Here is a 17,420-nt window from a genome sequence, read left to right on the forward strand (position 1 = left end):
TCCCCCTCTCTGACCTGTCCATATCCACTTTTGAATTCCATTCTGTTGCAGTATCCTACCCTACTAACCTTTTCATTGCAGTTATCTACCGTCCTCCAGGGCCCCTGGGAAACTTCCTTGATGAGCTAGACACCCTTCTCAGCTCCTTCCCTGAGGATGGAGCTGACTGATTCTCCTAGGAGACTTCAACATCCACCTTGAAGCCTCCCAGGCTGCTGCCTTCCTACCGCTACTCCACTCCTTCGGCCTCTCCCTGCAACACTCTCCTCCAACCCACAAGGCGGGCAATGTCCTAGACCTTGTCTTTGTGAGGAACTGCTCATGCTCCGATTTCACAGTTACCCCTCTGCATACATCTGATCACCACTTCATCTCATTCTCCCTCCCTCTTCCTCCCCATCCTCCTCCCCCTCCTCCCACCCACACTTCCTCAGCCCGCCATAACCTCCACTCCCTCTCACCCTCTTCCTTTGCCACCACTGTCACCGCCTCACTCCCCCCTCTCGAATCCTTCTCCAAAATCCCCGTCCTCACACGTCATCCCCCTGCTTACTTCCCTCCACTGGCTGCCTGTCATGGCTCGCATCAAATTCAAAACATTGGTGCTAGCCTTCCAAGCAGTTAAGGGGTCTTCCCCAGCTTACCTACAAAAAATCATCAGACCCTACGCCCCTGCCAGACCTCTTCGTTCAGCCTCCATAGGCCGCTTGGCACCTCCCCCTCTCCGAACCTCCACCTCACGCTCATGACTACTGTCTGTTCTGGCTCCAAGGTGGTGGAACGAACTCCCCGTTGAGGTCAGAACTGTAGAAGGTCTCTCCCCACCTTCAAGCGCAAACTGAAGACGCACCTCTTCAAGCAGCACCTCTCCCCATCCCTCCCTACCTCCCTGTGAACCTTAATTGTTGTCTTTGTGATTTATGTTGTGTTTCGGTATTTTTAGTTGGCTAGGTAAGCAGTTTTTGGATAGTTAAGTTTGGTCATTTTTGCTTTGTTGTTTGTTTGTTTATTTGTTGTTTAAAATAAAAAAAAAATTTTAAAATCTAAAAAATTCTCTTTGTTGTACGGGTAGCAATTGAAATTGTACTTCCCTCTAGGGTCTTTCAGCGCACTTATCCCTGGTTATGGGTATGCACTTTTTTGTACGTCGCTCTGGATAAGAGCGTCTGCCAAATGCCAATAATGTAATGTAATGTACTCAACGACTGCAAGTATATTTTAGTAAATATATATGGTTTTAATAACCGGACCAAAAATAAGAGATTGTTTTCTAATTTAGGTACAATGATTGATGATTGGAAGAATGTATATTCAACAGACAAAGTAATTGTCGCAGGTGACTTTAACGCTGTCCCTGATGAGTGGCAATCTCTGATATCAGATTTTCCCAAATCTCTTGATCTCATAGATATATGGTGTGAACTTAATCCAAAGAAAAAGCAATACGCATGGAGTAACAGGTCTCATTGTTCTAGATTAGATTTTTGGCATTTTTAATCATGAAAACACTGGTTTAAGAAGGTGGTTTTAATGATGTGGCTAATTGGTGTATAACATGCAGTGCAATAGTTTTGGAGAGGGAATCCGAATGCTTTTCATAAACCTGTACAACACGTGACAGCTTTTACTCAATTTACTTGATGGCTCAAGAGTAGGCTCACGCGTTTTATAAGCTGATATATCAGCATGGGGTTTAGGATTGGAAGTTTTACAAGAGAGTAAAACCACACTCCCAAAGCAGTCCATGGTCCCCTCATAAGTTTCATAAAATCCTGGGGGAAACACTGAATCCCATTCACAAAAGCCAAGATAAATGTCAGTAAAATGGCCAATCCCCGATGGATCAATGTGGGGTTGAAGGCCTTGCTCAAGGGCTCAACAGCAGCACTGATCTTACTGCAAGCACCTTAGATACGAGGCTATAGACTGCCCCCTAAACTCTGAAGTTTTTGACTGGACAGTGACTAACTCATCTGTGACTAGCTGCTAAATCATCCCCAATTTGGAACATTACAGTGGATACTTCCAGGAATTCATGCAACATACGGGTCGGAGTGTTGGACACAGCCGGGGAATGTCCAAATGTCCGAATGTCAGCCCGACTTGCTCATCCTCCCAGCTGAGTGAATGGCTCTCGCTTGTCCCAACTGCGGAGCTTCTCTACTCTAGCTCCCCAGTGGTGGAACAACCTCCCCATTGCTATAACTGCTCACTCACTGCCCATTTTCTACCACATTCTGAAGACTCACCACTTCACACTGTACCTTGACTCCTCTGCGGGAGTCCGCTAATCTATTGTCACTTATCTTCACCAGTCTCAAGACTTTAGCCTCATGTTGTGTTATCTACTTTAATCTAGGACTTTCATATGTATATTTCTCCCAGTACTGTAGTTCCTGACCATATTACTTACAGACCTGTTCTATCTACCTTACGAACTAGACTTATGTTTATGGCTTTATAACCGATCCTATGCAAATTGCACCTTATCGGACCTGTTCTGTTGTTTGTTCTATGACCTTGATTTGCACTCGTTTTGTACGGCGCTTTGGATAAAAGTGTATGCTGATTAAAATGTAATGTGATGTTTGCACAGGAATCACGGGATACGTCAGTTCGGTGACAAACACAAAGCCATAATTATTGATATAGAATATAATGATTTTACTATATTACTTAATATTATAGCCTATTTTATACTGTAATATAGAATTATCTTATTCTTCTTGTGTTATTTATAGTTGGAAAAGAAAATGTAAAGGAAATGTGTGCACCTACATAATCCCCATCATAGAACAAATGTGATCATTGCATTGCCCATCTCATAGGTACTATGGATCGCTTCTTGATCAAAAATTCTGTGAGAACACAGTCTCCTCCTCCTCTGCCAGTAGTTTTGACTTTTATTGATGCCAATTGCACATGATACTAGTTGGTCACTACAACTATTTTTTTAAAAGCTCAAATGCTACTATGTAAATTGCCCCCATTTATTTTGAAAACGCCCATGGATTTCACTTTTATTGCCCTTTAAAAAAAAAAAAGACATTTACAACCCTGACTAAAGGGTTTGTGTTTGTACTCACCCCAGTCTCTGCAGTTTACAGTGTGGGTCCTCCAGTCCAGCAGAGAGCGCTCTCACACCTGAATCCTGCAGCTCGTTGTCTCTGAGCTCCAGATCACTCAGCTCTGAGTGAGGAGAACACAAGACTGAGGCCAGAACATGACAGCAGCCCTCTGTGAGATTACACCAACCCAGCCTGTGGAGAAACCACACACACACACAAACATTAAAATTCACTGCTGATTGTAATAATGTTCACCTTGGCAGTTGATGCATATGTAACTTCCCATTTGCCTATGCATCCCTGGGCGGTACATACAAAAACAGGGATGTTGTGTAAATTACATTAAGAAATTATTCTGACTGTTCCACCAAAAATCAAGGTTGGGAGCCTATTGCAAGGATTCAGTTACCAAACCTTTTCCATATCATAATCATATTTGACAGAATCTGATTTCGAACATGAATTTCATCTGCAAACACAAGAAACTGTTTATATAATCACAGTTTGCGTTCCAGCCGTGCCAATATCCACGATGTTCACACATCTTTTAATATTACTCTGCGTTTAGATCACCGCTATCAAACTGAAATTAACTTAACGTTGTCATCTCAGAAGGACATTATGAGTGTCCAGATAAACGTCTGCAGCAAAGACAAATTACTTTTGTGTCGGTGTTTTCAGGTGTAACGTAAAGTAGCAAGCTAGCTAACGTTAGTGCAGTGAGGATACATTATTGCAATAGCGTTGCATAGCTAACGTTAGTGGAGTGCGGATACATTATTGCTAGTAGCTGACGTTAGCAATACTGAACGACTGTTCAGGAAGAACTTCAACATAAAATAAAATAAAGTTCCATTAAAAATACATTCATATGAAGGTAAAATTCGCTTTAATTTCAAATTTTTTTACCTATTTATTTTATTCTAAACTGTAAGACCTTATTTGAAACTGGCCCATAAGCCTTTTCAACCTTCCCCAATTTTGCGCGGTAAGGTTAGTTTTATGTTCGAAATGTCATTTTCCGACTTAAATAGCTCTTCAACAAAACAGAAAAACATCAAAATGACCGTCTCGTAATCAGGGTAGCTCAGAGAACGCAGCACAACGCTGTTTGATTTCTCATCGCACCTTTAATATTATGAAATATAACTTCGATATTACTGTTAGATAACACATCGCAGGATAAGTGTGTTATGACGAGGGACCTTCCAACATAAAGCCCATTATTTATTTATTTAGTAATATTTATATGTTCGCAAAAAATCTTGATTTTTGTGACTCGGACTGCTCATATTTATGGACCGTCTGAAAAGTGGTTGTCAATTAAATAAAAATGTTAATAGCTTTCTAACCACAGCACTAGAGAGTTCAAATAATGTTTTGAGGACCAGTAGGACATGAACATACAACTCCTGGATCCCGGCAGGAGTTCATGTTAGATTTTTTAAATGAATGCAAAATCCCACAAGGTGAGACTTAAGGAGTTGGTAAAAATTGGCACAACTCAGGTCCTCAGGTTGACAAACTTCCAAAGGCAATCAAACACATTGAATCAAGACCAGATACTGAAAGCTCTCACATATGTAACCATGATCTGTAATATGGCCCTGGGTTTATTGAATGTGCCAGATGTTGAAGCTCACTAGGGCTTAATTTAATGAGTTACATCAAAACCATAACTACGTTGAGCGATGCCTCTACTTGGGTTAACTAAGTACCACTTTGATACGAATATGTCACCCAGTAAACGTAAAACTCCAATTAGCCCGGACAACCAAACAGCATGCATACACTCTGACTCATCTTAAAATAAGACACGTCAATTGATTTAATGCCAAGAAAAACCTTTGAAAGACGAATTTCGAGTTTAGTTTGAAAGAAAAAGAAAAATATTCTTGCATGCATGTCGTTGGCACGCTTGATCGATTGTGGGGGTGACCTAAGAAACTTTGCAGGCTATGATCACCGCAGAAAAACGGAACACTTGTGATAAGAACTCTCATTGACGAGCGTTGTGTCCATTCACAATTTTGTTTTCCAAAATGGGGAAAACTATATTAATTAATTCATTATTCTAACCCAGGTGGCACGGATAGGAAGTGCACCGCCCCCAGCCGATTTATCAGAGTCCACGAAAATGGTCAAATACATTCTTGGGAAGGACTCATCGGTTCTGGCTGGTATCCCAGGCGGTTTAGAGACTGGACTCAGTAGTGGACACCTGGGCCGATGGAGTAGCGGAGTGAGAGTCATTTAGCTAAGAAATATGAAATACATTAGTTTGCCTAGTATAATCACTCTCTTCCCTGTTCTGTAGGTGGGAATGAGCTTTTTATAGTCTGCAGAAAAGTCCTGTTCCGAAGGTGGGAATGAGCTCCTCACAGTCAGCAGAAAAGTCCTGTTCTGTAGGTGGGAATGAGCTTTTCATAGTCAGCAGAAAAGTCCTGTTCTGAAGGTGGGAATGAGCTCTTTACAGTCAGGAGAAAGGTCCTGTTCTGTAGGTGGAAATGTACTGTATTGTGAGGAGTACAGCTCCCTTTCATCAGAGAGTGGGGTAAAATTAAGGATTTGATATGAGTTCATAGCATATAGTGAATAGTGGAGATGGATGACGATTGCAATGTGTGACAGACCTGAAACATTTTATTCTGCAGGGCGGCCTGTAGTGTAGTGGTTAAGCCAAATGACTGGGACACGCAAGGTTGGTAGTTCTAATCCCGGTGTAGCCGCACAGCCGTTGGGCCCTTGAGCAAGGCCCAAAACCCTGTATTGCTCCAGGGGAGGATTGTCTCCTCTTTAGTCTAATCAACTGTATGTTGCTCTGGATAAGATCATTAATGTAATGCAAGTCAGTTTTTTACCACATCGATCAGACATCCAGCATCCAGTCATCACCTGTGCCCTGATACGACAGACTCCACTGAAACCTTACACTCTGGTCAGGAACCACAAACCTGGCAACCCTAAGACTCATGGGGTTTTAGATAGAGTAGTAAGAAGAGAGGGATGAGACTAATGTGGACAAAGAAAGAATGCTGATGGACAGAGTAGTAAACTGAGAGAGAAAGAGCTTTTTATCATTTCACTGTATAGAGCCATAATCACTCATTCTATTTAGTTAAGGTTGCACTGCACTACTCACCCCAGTCTCTCTAGTTGACAGTTTGGACTCATCAATCCAGCACAGAGCAGCTTCACTCCTGCATCTCCCAGGTTATTGTTGCTGAGGTCCAGTCTCTGTAGTTTACAGTTTGGACCCATCAGTCCAGCACAGAGCAACTTCACTCCTGCATCTCCCAGGTTATTGTAGCTGAGGTCCAGATCTCTCAGGGATGAGTTTGATGACTGGAGAGCTGAGGTCACAACTTTACAGGACTCCTCTGTTAAGGCACAGCTGTTCAGTCTGTAAAGAAAAATGAATATATTATAGTATTAAAAGGTTAGGTAAGATGTAAAAGATAACATCTTTCAGAATAGGCAGTGAGTTAGTTTGCAATGTTGTTTGGCACAGCTAAAGGTAAGATGTAAAATATAACACACATCTTTCAGTGGACAGGGTTTTCTGTGACAAACGTCCCACAGCATTGCAAGCTAACACAGCTAAAGGCAGACTGACATACACACAACATGCTCATATCCTGTGGGCTCCAGAATTATTGGCACCCTACATAAATATGCACAATACTGTAGACTGTGCCGTTAAAAGGTATCTGCATCATAACAATAAAATATCAGATACATTCATCTACCTCCTGAAACTATAACTGCTTGATGTAAGCCTATTGCTTCACCCATGGCTTTGACTGCCTTCCTTGAGGTTGTTTTTAATGGCTTCCTTGACTTTAATTGCCGCAATTCTGGTCCTCGTGTTGACAAACACCAATAACAGACTCCAAAGCAGGAGTGCACACCTCCGGTCCTGGAGGGCCGGTCTGCGAGCTGGTTTTTGTTCCAACCACTTACCTTAATTTATCTTTCTGGCAGCTCTAGAAATTACATTGGTTCACTCCTGTACTTGAGCACAGTACAATCTTTAGGATACACTTGCAGTCTGCAGTTGTAGCTGGTTCATCTACAAGACATCATTTAGCTGTCAAGATGTCATTTACTAATTTACTAACGCTAGGGCAGGATAGGTTTATTACTAACGATTACTAATTATCTTGTTAACTTGTCAATCCTCCACATCTGATTTCCATTCTCATGCTGCTCTCAAGCTAATTGCCTACACCTGTCTACACCTGCATATAAGCTCAGTTTCATGTCAAGTCTTTCTACCCATCTGCAGCTGGCCTCATCAACAAGGCCCGGGGGACCCCCCCACTGTCACAGAACCGTTACAACCGTCACAGACACGTTACATCAACGCACTGTCTCCCTGTGATTAATGTCAACTAGGCCCGGGACCCCTCATTGTCAGACTCTTATCCCGCCCCCATAGACTTTATATTTTATATTTTGCACTTTAATAATACTTCTCACACCCTGCTTCAGCATCATGTTGTATTGTAAATATTTATTCTTTTTATTTTTTATTTATATTCTACATTACATTCCACCTCATCTTCATATCTGTTTCTATTCCTTGTACGTAAAAACTACATGGCGAATAAAGTGAATTCTGATTCTGATTCTCCTCTCCAAGGAATCGCCACCTTAACGTGGTGGAGGGGTTTGTGTGTCCTGGTGATCCTGGGAGCTATGTTGTCGGGGGCACTAGCGTTAGCCCCCAGTAGGGTCACCCAAGGCAAATTGGTCCCGGGGGAGGGGCCAGACTAAGAGCGATTCAAAGACTCCATGATACGGCCTCACAAGGACAGAGATACCTCGCCTGGAAAAGGGAAACCGGGGCCCCCTTCTGGAGCCAGACCCGGGAGGGGAGCTCGTCGGCAAGCGTCTGGTGGCCGGGCCTTATCCCATGGGGCCCAGCCGGGCACAGCCTGAATTGGTCACGTGGGCTCGCCGCCCTGTGGGCTCACCACCTGCAGGGGTCGGCATCAGAGTCGGGTGCTTTGCCAAGCGGGCAGTAGGCAAAAGCAGGGATCCGGGCGTGCTGATTCTCGGCGTCGCAGACTGGATCAGGGGACGTGGAATGTCACCTCTCTGGTGGGGAAGGAACCGGAGCTAGTACGGGAGGCAGAGCGGTACCAACTAGATATAGTTGGGCTCACCTCCACGCACAGCACTGGTTCCGGAACCAAACTCCTGGAGAGGGGCTGGACTCTGTTCTTTTCAGGAGTTGCTCAGGGTGAGAGGCGCCGGGCGGGTGTGGGGATACTCACAAGCCACCGGCTGAGCGCCACTGTGTTGGAGTTCTACCCGGGGAACGAGAGGGTCGCCTCTCTGCGACTGCGTGTCACTGGGGGGAAAGCTCTGACTGTCGTTTTTGCTTATGCACCAAACGGCAGTTCAGAGTATCCGGCCTTCTTGGAGTCACTGGGCGGCATCCTGGAAAGGGTGCCACCTGGAGACTCCATAGTTCTGCTGGGCGACTGCAATGCTCACGTGGGCAATGACGGAGTGACCTGGAAGGGGGTGATTGGGAGGAATGGCCTGCCTGATCTTAACCCGAGTGGTGTCTTGTTATTGGACTTCTGTGCTGGTCATGGATTGTCGATAACAAACACCATGTTTGAGCATAGGGTAGCTCATAAGTGTACTTGGTACCAGAGCACCTTAGGGCAAAGATCGATGATCGACTTTGTGGTCGTATCATCAGACCTGCTGCCGTATGTCTTGGACACTCGGGTGAAGAGAGGAGGAGAGCTGTCAACTGATCACCACCTGGTGGTGAGTTGGATCAAGTGGCCGGGGAGGCTGCCGGACAGACCCTGTAAACCCAAACGTGTAGTGAGGGTGAACTGGGAATGTCTGGCGGAGGCCCCCGTCCGCGAGGTCTTGAACTCGCACCTCCGTAGGAAGTTCTAACGCATCCCGGGGGAGGCTGGGGACATGGAGTCCGAGTGGGCCATGTTCAAAGCCTCCATAGCATAGGCGGAAAGTAGGAGCTGTGGCCAGAAGGTCATCGGTGCCTGTCGGGGCGGCAACCCAAGAACCCAAGAGGGAGGCTGTGAAACTGAAGAAGGAGGCCTTTCGGGTTTGGCTGGCCCGGGGGTCCCCTGAAGCAGCAGACAGGTACCGGGTGGCCAGAAGGGCTGCGGCTTCGGCAGTCGCCGGAGCAAAAACACGGGTATTGGAGGAGTTCGGGGAGGCTCTGGAGAAGGACTTTCGGTTGGTCTCGAGGAAGTTCTGGCAAACCATCCGTCGACTCAGAAGTCAGCAGAAAAGTCCTTTTCTGTTGGTGGAAATGTACTGTATTGTGAGGAGTACAGCTCCCTTTCATCAGAGAGTGGGGTAAAATTAAGGATTTGATATGAGTTCATAGCATGTAGTGAATAGTGGAGATGGATGACGATTGCAATGTGTGACAGACCTGAAACATTTTACTCTGCAGGGCGGCCTGTAGTGTAGTGGTTAAGCCAAATGACTGGGACACGCTAGGTTGGTGGTTCTAATCCCGGTGTAGCCGCACAGCCGTTGGGCCCTTGAGCAAGGCCCAAAACCCTGTATTGCTCCAGGGGAGGATTGTCTCCTCTTTAGTCTAATCAACTGTATGTTGCTCTGGATAAGATCATTAATGTAATGCAAGTCAGTTTTTTACCACATGAATCAGACATCCAGCATCCAGTCATCACCTGTGCCCTGATACGACAGACTCCACTGAAACCTTACACTCTGGTCAGGAACCACAAACCTGGCAACCCTAAGACTCATGGGGTTTTAGATAGAGTAGTAAGAAGAGAGGGATGAGACTAATGTGGACAAAGAAAGAATGCTGATGGACAGAGTAGTAAACTGAGAGAGAAAGAGCTTTTTATCATTTCACTGTATAGAGCCATAATCACTCATTCTATTTAGTTAAGGTTGCACTGCACTACTCACCCCAGTCTCTCTAGTTGACAGTTTGGACTCATCAATCCAGCACAGAGCAGCTTCACTCCTGCATCTCCCAGGTTATTGTTGCTGAGGTCCAGTCTCTGTAGTTTACAGTTTGGACCCATCAGTCCAGCACAGAGCAACTTCACTCCTGCATCTCCCAGGTTATTGTAGCTGAGGTCCAGATCTCTCAGGGATGAGTTTGATGACTGGAGAGCTGAGGTCACAACTTTACAGGACTCCTCTGTTAAGGCACAGCTGTTCAGTCTGTAAAGAAAAATGAATATATTATAGTATTAAAAGGTTAGGTAAGATGTAAAAGATAACATCTTTCAGAATAGGCAGTGAGTTAGTTTGCAATGTTGTTTGGCACAGCTAAAGGTAAGATGTAAAATATAACACACATCTTTCAGTGGACAGGGTTTTCTGTGACAAACTTCCCACAGCATTGCAAGCTAACACAGCTAAACGCAGACTGACATACACACAACATGCTCATATCCTGTGGGCTCCAGAATTATTGGCACCCTACATAAATATGCACAATACTGTAGACTGTGCCGTTAAAAGGTATCTGCATCATAACAATAAAATATCAGATACATTCATCTACCTCCTGAAACTATAACTGTTTGATGTAAGCCTATTGCTTCACCCATGGCTTTGTATGCCTTCCTTGAGGTTGTTTTTAATGGCTTCCTTGACTTTAATTGCCGCAATTCTGGTCCTCGTGTTGACAAACGCCAATAACAGACTCCAAAGCAGGAGTGCACACCTCCGGTCCTGGAGGGCCGGTCTGCGAGCTGGTTTTTGTTCCAACCACTTACCTGAATTTATCTTTCTGGCAGCTCTAGAAATTACATTGGTTCACTCCTGTACTTGAGCACAGTACAATCTTTAGGATACACTTGCAGTCTGCAGTTGTAGCTGGTTCATATACAAGACATCATTTAGCTGTCAAGATGTCTTTTACTCATTTACTAACGCTAGGGCAGGATAGGTTATTACTAACGATTACTAATTATCTTGTTAACTTGTCAATCCTCCACATCTGATTTCCATTCTCATGCTGCTCTCAAGCTAATTGCCTACACCTGTCTACACCTGCATATAAGCTCAGTTTCATGTCAAGTCTTTCTACCCATCTGCAGCTGGCCTCATCAACAAGGCCCGGGGGACCCCCCCACTGTCACAGAACCGTTACAACCGTCACAGACACGTTACATCAACGCACTGTCTCCCTGTGATTAATGTCAACTAGGCCCGGGACCCCTCATTGTCAGACTCTTATCCCGCCCCCATAGACTTTATATTTTATATTTTGCACTTTAATAATACTTCTCACACCCTGCTTCAGCATCATGTTGTATTGTAAATATTTATTCTTTTTATTTTTTATTTATATTCTACATTACATTCCACCTCATCTTCATATCTGTTTCTATTCCTTGTACGTAAAAACTACATGGCGAATAAAGTGAATTCTGATTCTGATTCTCCTCTCCAAGGAATCGCCACCTTAACGTGGTGGAGGGGTTTGTGTGTCCTGGTGATCCTGGGAGCTATGTTGTCGGGGGCACTAGCGTTAGCCCCCAGTAGGGTCACCCAAGGCAAATTGGTCCCGGGGGAGGGGCCAGACTAAGAGCGATTCAAAGACTCCATGATACGGCCTCACAAGGACAGAGATACCTCGCCTGGAAAAGGGAAACCGGGGCCCCCTTCTGGAGCCAGACCCGGGAGGGGAGCTCGTCGGCAAGCGTCTGGTGGCCGGGCCTTATCCCATGGGGCCCAGCCGGGCACAGCCTGAATTGGTCACGTGGGCTCGCCGCCCTGTGGGCTCACCACCTGCAGGGGTCGGCATCAGAGTCGGGTGCTTTGCCAAGCGGGCAGTAGGCAAAAGCAGGGATCCGGGCGTGCTGATTCTCGGCGTCGCAGACTGGATCAGGGGACGTGGAATGTCACCTCTCTGGTGGGGAAGGAACCGGAGCTAGTGCGGGAGGCAGAGGGGTACCAACTAGATATAGTTGGGCTCACCTCCACGCACAGCACTGGTTCCGGAACCAAACTCCTGGAGAGGGGCTGGACTCTGTTCTTTTCAGGAGTTGCTCAGGGTGAGAGGCGCCGGGCGGGTGTGGGGATACTCACAAGCCACCGGCTGAGCGCCACTGTGTTGGAGTTCTACCCGGGAAACGAGAGGGTCGCCTCTCTGCGACTGCGTGTCACTAGGGGGAAAGCTCTGACTGTCGTTTTTGCTTATGCACCAAACGGCAGTTCAGAGTATCCGGCCTTCTTGGAGTCACTGGGCGGCATCCTGGAAAGGGTGCCACCTGGAGACTCTATAGTTCTGCTGGGCGACTTCAATGCTCACGTGGGCAATGACGGAGTGACCTGGAAGGGGGTGATTGGGAGGAATGGCCTGCTTGATCTTAACCCGAGTGGTGTCTTGTTATTGGACTTCTGTGCTGGTCATGGATTGTCGATAACAAACACCATGTTCGAGCATAGGGTAGCTCATAAGTGTACTTGGTACCAGAGCACCTAAGGGCAAAGATCGATGATCGACTTTGTGGTCATATCATCAGACCTGTGGCCGTATGTCTTGGACACTCGGGTGAAGAGAGGAGCAGAGCTGTCAACTGATCACCACCTGGTGGTGAGTTGGATCAAGTGGCCGGGGAGGCTGCCGGACAGACCCTGTAAACCCAAACGTGTAGTGAGGGTGAACTGGGAATGTCTGGCGGAGGCCCCCGTCCGCGAGGTCTTCAACTCGCACCTCCGGAGGAACTTCTAACGCATCCCGGGGGAGGCTGGGGACATGGAGTCCGAGTGGGCCATGTTCAAAGCCTCCATAGCACAGGCGGAAAGTAGAAGCTGTGGCCAGAAGGTCATCGGTGCCTGTCGGGGCGGCAACCCAAGAACCCAAGAGCGAGGCCGTGAAACTGAAGAAGGAGGCCTTTCAGGTTTGGCTAGCCCGCGGGTCCCCTGAAGCAGCAGGCAGGTCCCGGGTGGCCAGAAGGGCTGCGGCTTCGGCAGTCGCTGGAGCAAAAACACGGGTATTGGAGGAGTTCGGGGAGGCTATGGAGAAGGACTTTCGGTTGGCCTCGAGGAAGTTCTGGCAAACCATCCGACGACTCAGAAGTCAGCAGAAAAGTCCTTTTCTGTTGGTGGAAATGTACTGTGTATTGTGAGGAGTACAGCTCCCTTTCATCAGAGAGTGGGGTAAAATGAAGGATTTGATATGAGTTCATAGCATATAGTGAATAGTGGAGATGGATGACGATTGCAATGTGTGACAGACCTGAAACATTTTACTCTGCAGGGCGGCCTGTAGTGTAGTGGTTAAGCCAAATGACTGGGACACGCAAGGTTGGTGGTTCTAATCCCGGTGTAGCCGCACAGCCGTTGGGCCCCTGAGCAAGGCCCAAAACCCTGTATTGCTCCAGGGGAGGATTGTCTCCTCTTTAGTCTAATCAACTGTATGTTGCTCTGGATAAGAGCATTAATGTAATGGTCAGTTTTCATCACATCAATCAGACATCCAGCATCCAGTCATCACCTGTGCCCTGATACTACAGACTCCACTGAAACCATACATTTGGGTCAGGAACCACAAACCTGGCAACCCTAAGACTCATGGGGTTTTAGATAGAGTAGTAAGAAGAGAGGGATCAGACTAATATGGACAAAGAAAGAATGCTGATGGACAGAGTAGTAAACTGAGAGAGAAAGAGCTTTTTATCATTTCACTGCATAGAGCCATAATCACTCATTCTATTTAGTTAAGGTTGTACTGCACTACTCACCCCAGTCTCTCTAGTTGACAGTTTGGACTCATCAATCCAGCACAGAGCAGCTTCACTCCTGCATCTCCCAGGTTATTGTTGCTGAGGTCCAGTCTCTGTAGTTTACAGTTTGGACCCATCAGTCCAGCACAGAGCAACTTCACTCCTGCATCTCCCAGGTTATTGTAGCTGAGGTCCAGATCTCTCAGGGGTGAGTTTGATGACTGGAGAGCTGAGGTCACAACTTTACAGGACTCTTCTGTTAAGGCACAGCTGTTCAGTCTGTAAAGAAAAATGAATATATTATAGTATTAAAAGGTTAGGTAAGATGTAAAAGATAACATCTTTCAGAATAGGCAGTGAGTTAGTTTGCAATATTGTTTGGCACAGCTAAAGGTAAGATGTAAAATATAACACACATCTTTCAGTGGACAGGGTTTTCTGTGACAAACTTCCCACAGCATTGCAAGCTAACACAGCTAAACGCAGACTGACATACACACAACATGCTCATATCCTGTGGGCTCCAGAATTATTGGCACCCTACATAAATATGCACAACAATACTATGGACTGTGCCGTTAAAAGGTATCTGCATCATAACAATAAAATATCAGATACATTCATCTACCTCCTGAAACTATAACTGTTTGATGTAAGCCTATTGCTTCACCCATGGCTTTGACTGTTTTTTTTCTTCTTATTTCTCTGCCTTCGTTGAGGTTGTTTTTAATGGCTTCCTTGACTTTTAATTGCCGCAATTCTGGTCCTCGTATTGACAAACGCCAATAACAGACTCCAAACCAGGAGTGCACACCTCCTGTCCTGGAGGGCCGGTCTGGGAGCTGGTTTTTGTTCCAACCACTTACCTTAATTTATCTTTCTGGCAGCTCTAGAAATTACATTGGTTCACTCCTGAACTTGAGCACAGTACAATCTTTAGGATACACTTGCAGTCTGCAGTTGTAGCTGGTTCATATACAAGACATCATTTAGCTGTCGAGATGTCATTTACTAATTTACTAACGCTAGGGCAGGATAGGTTTATTACTAACGATTACTAATTATCTTGTTAACTTGTCAATCCTCCACATCTGATTTCCATTCTCATGCTGCTCTCAAGCTAATTGCCTACACCTGTCTACACCTGCATATAAGCTCAGTTTCATGTCAAGTCTTTCTACCCATCTGCAGCTGGCCTCATCAACAAGGCCCGGGGGACCCCCCCACTGTCACAGAACCATTACAACCGCCACAGACACGTTACATCAACGCACTGTCTCCCTGTGATTAATGTCAACTAGGCCCGGGACCCCTCATTGTCAGACTCTTATCCCGCCCCCATAGACTTTATATTTTATATTTTGCACTTTAATAATACTTCTCACACCCCGCTTCAGCATCATGTTGTATTGTAAATATTTATTTTTATTTTTTATTTATAGTCTACATTACATTCCACCTCATCTTCATATCTGTTTCTATTCCTTGTATGTAAAAACTACATGGCGAATAAAGTGAATTCTGATTCTGATTCTGATTCTCCTCTCCAAGGAATCGCCACCTTAACGTGGTGGAGGGGTTTGTGTGTCCCGGTGATCCTGGGAGCTATGTTGTCGGGGGCACTAGCTAGCCCCCAGTAGGGTCACCCAAGGCAAATTGGTCCCGGGGGAGGGGCCAGACTAAGAGCGATTCAAAGACTCCATGATACGGCCTCACAAGGACAGAGATACCTCGCCCAGAAAAGGGAAACCGGGGCCCTCTTCTGGAGCCAGACCCGGGAGGGGAGCTCGTCGGCAAGCGTCTGGTGGCCGGGCCTTATCCCATGGGGCCCAGCCGGGCACAGCCTGAATTGGTCACGTGGGGTCGCCGCCCTGTGGGCTCACCACCTGCAGGGGTCGGCATCAGAGTCGGGTGCTTTGCCAAGCGGGCAGTAGGCAAAAGCAGGGATCCGGGCGTGCTGATTCTCGGCGTCGCAGACTGGATCAGGGGACGTGGAATGTCACCTCTCTGGTGGGGAAGGAACCGGAGCTAGTACGGGAGGCAGAGCGGTACCAACTAGATATAGTTGGGCTCACCTCCACGCACAGCACTGGTTCCGGAACCAAACTCCTGGAGAGGGGCTGGACTCTGTTCTTTTCAGGAGTTGCTCAGGGTGAGAGGCGCCGGGCGGGTGTGGGGATACTCACAAGCCACCGGCTGAGCGCCACTGTGTTGGAGTTCTACCCGGGGAACGAGAGGGTCGCCTCTCTGCGACTGCGTGTCACTGGGGGGAAAGCTCTGACTGTCGTTTGTGCTTATGCACCAAACGGCAGTTCAGAGTATCCGGCCTTCTTGGAGTCACTGGGCGGCATCCTGGAAAGGGTGCCACCTGGAGACTCCATAGTTCTGCTGGGCGACTTCAATGCTCACGTGGGCAATGACGGAGTGACCTGGAAGGGGGTGATTGGGAGGAATGGCCTGCCTGATCTGGTCTTGTTATTGGACTTCTGTGCTGGTCATGGATTGTCGATAACAAACACCATGTTTGAGCATAGGGTAGCTCATAAGTGTACTTGGTACCAGAGCACCTTAGGGCAAAGATCGATGATCGACTTTGTGGTCGTATCATCAGACCTGCTGCCGTATGTCTTGGACACTCGGGTGAAGAGAGGAGGAGAGCTGTCAACTGATCACCACCTGGTGGTGAGTTGGATCAAGTGGCCGGGGAGGCTGCCGGACAGACCCTGTAAACCCAAACGTGTAGTGAGGGTGAACTGGGAATGTCTGGCGGAGGCCCCCGTCCGCGAGGTCTTCAACTCGCACCTCCGTAGGAAGTTCTAACGCATCCCGGGGGAGGCTGGGGACATGGAGTCCGAGTGGGCCATGTTCAAAGCCTCCATAGCATAGGCGGAAAGTAGGAGCTGTGGCCAGAAGGTCATCGGTGCCTGTCGGGGCGGCAACCCAAGAACCCAAGAGGGAGGCTGTGAAACTGAAGAAGGAGGCCTTTCGGGTTTGGCTGGCCCGGGGGTCCCCTGAAGCAGCAGACAGGTACCGGGTGGCCAGAAGGGCTGCGGCTTCGGCAGTCGCTGGAGCAAAAACACGGGTATTGGAGGAGTTCGGGGAGGCTATGGAGAAGGGGGAGAAACTTTCGGTTGGCCTCGAGGAAGTTCTGGCAAACCATCCGACAACTCAGAAAGGGAAAGCATGGCTTGTCTCAGGCTGTTTTCAGCAGGGGAGGAGAACTGCAGTACCTGCAGAGTGGCAGACCGGGGTGGTGGTCCCCATTTTCAAGAAGGGGGACCAGAGGGTGTGCTCCAATTATCGGTGTATCACACTCCTCAGCCTCCCCGGGAAAGCTTACTCTAGGGTGCTGGAAAGGAGGCTCCGACCGACGGTCGAACCTCGGATTCAGGCGGAGCAATGTGGCTTCCGTCCTGGTCGTGGAACAGTGGACCAGCTCTTTACCTTGTTGGGGTTGTTGGCGGGGTCATGGGAGTTTGCCCATCCAGTCCACATATGTGCTCTGTGGACTTAGAGAAGGCTTTCAACCGTGTCCCCCGGGGAACACTGTGGGGTGTACTGCGGGAGTATAGGGCACCGGGGCCGTTGTTACATTTTACATTTTACATTTACATTTTTGTCATTTGGCAGA

At 47.1% G+C, this 17,420-nt stretch overlaps 1 protein-coding gene across 1 annotated transcript in view; it reads right to left on the reverse strand.

The window, feature by feature from the left end:
• The window catches only part of LOC133140507 (NACHT, LRR and PYD domains-containing protein 3-like), a gene marked incomplete at its 5' end in the record, with an annotated part of 65,258 nt that overhangs the window by 11,243 nt on the left and 36,595 nt on the right, over nt 1-17,420 (reverse strand). The window contains 4 exons of the mRNA XM_061260509.1: nt 3,087-3,260; nt 6,211-6,471; nt 10,011-10,115; nt 13,808-14,068. Of these exons, the coding sequence (XP_061116493.1) occupies nt 3,087-3,260; nt 6,211-6,471; nt 10,011-10,115; nt 13,808-14,068 (801 nt within the window). The remainder of the gene's footprint in view (nt 1-3,086; nt 3,261-6,210; nt 6,472-10,010; nt 10,116-13,807; nt 14,069-17,420) is intronic.

This window comes from Conger conger, chromosome 11 (assembly GCF_963514075.1).
Source record: "Conger conger chromosome 11, fConCon1.1, whole genome shotgun sequence".
Taxonomy (NCBI): Eukaryota; Metazoa; Chordata; class Actinopteri; order Anguilliformes; family Congridae; genus Conger; species Conger conger.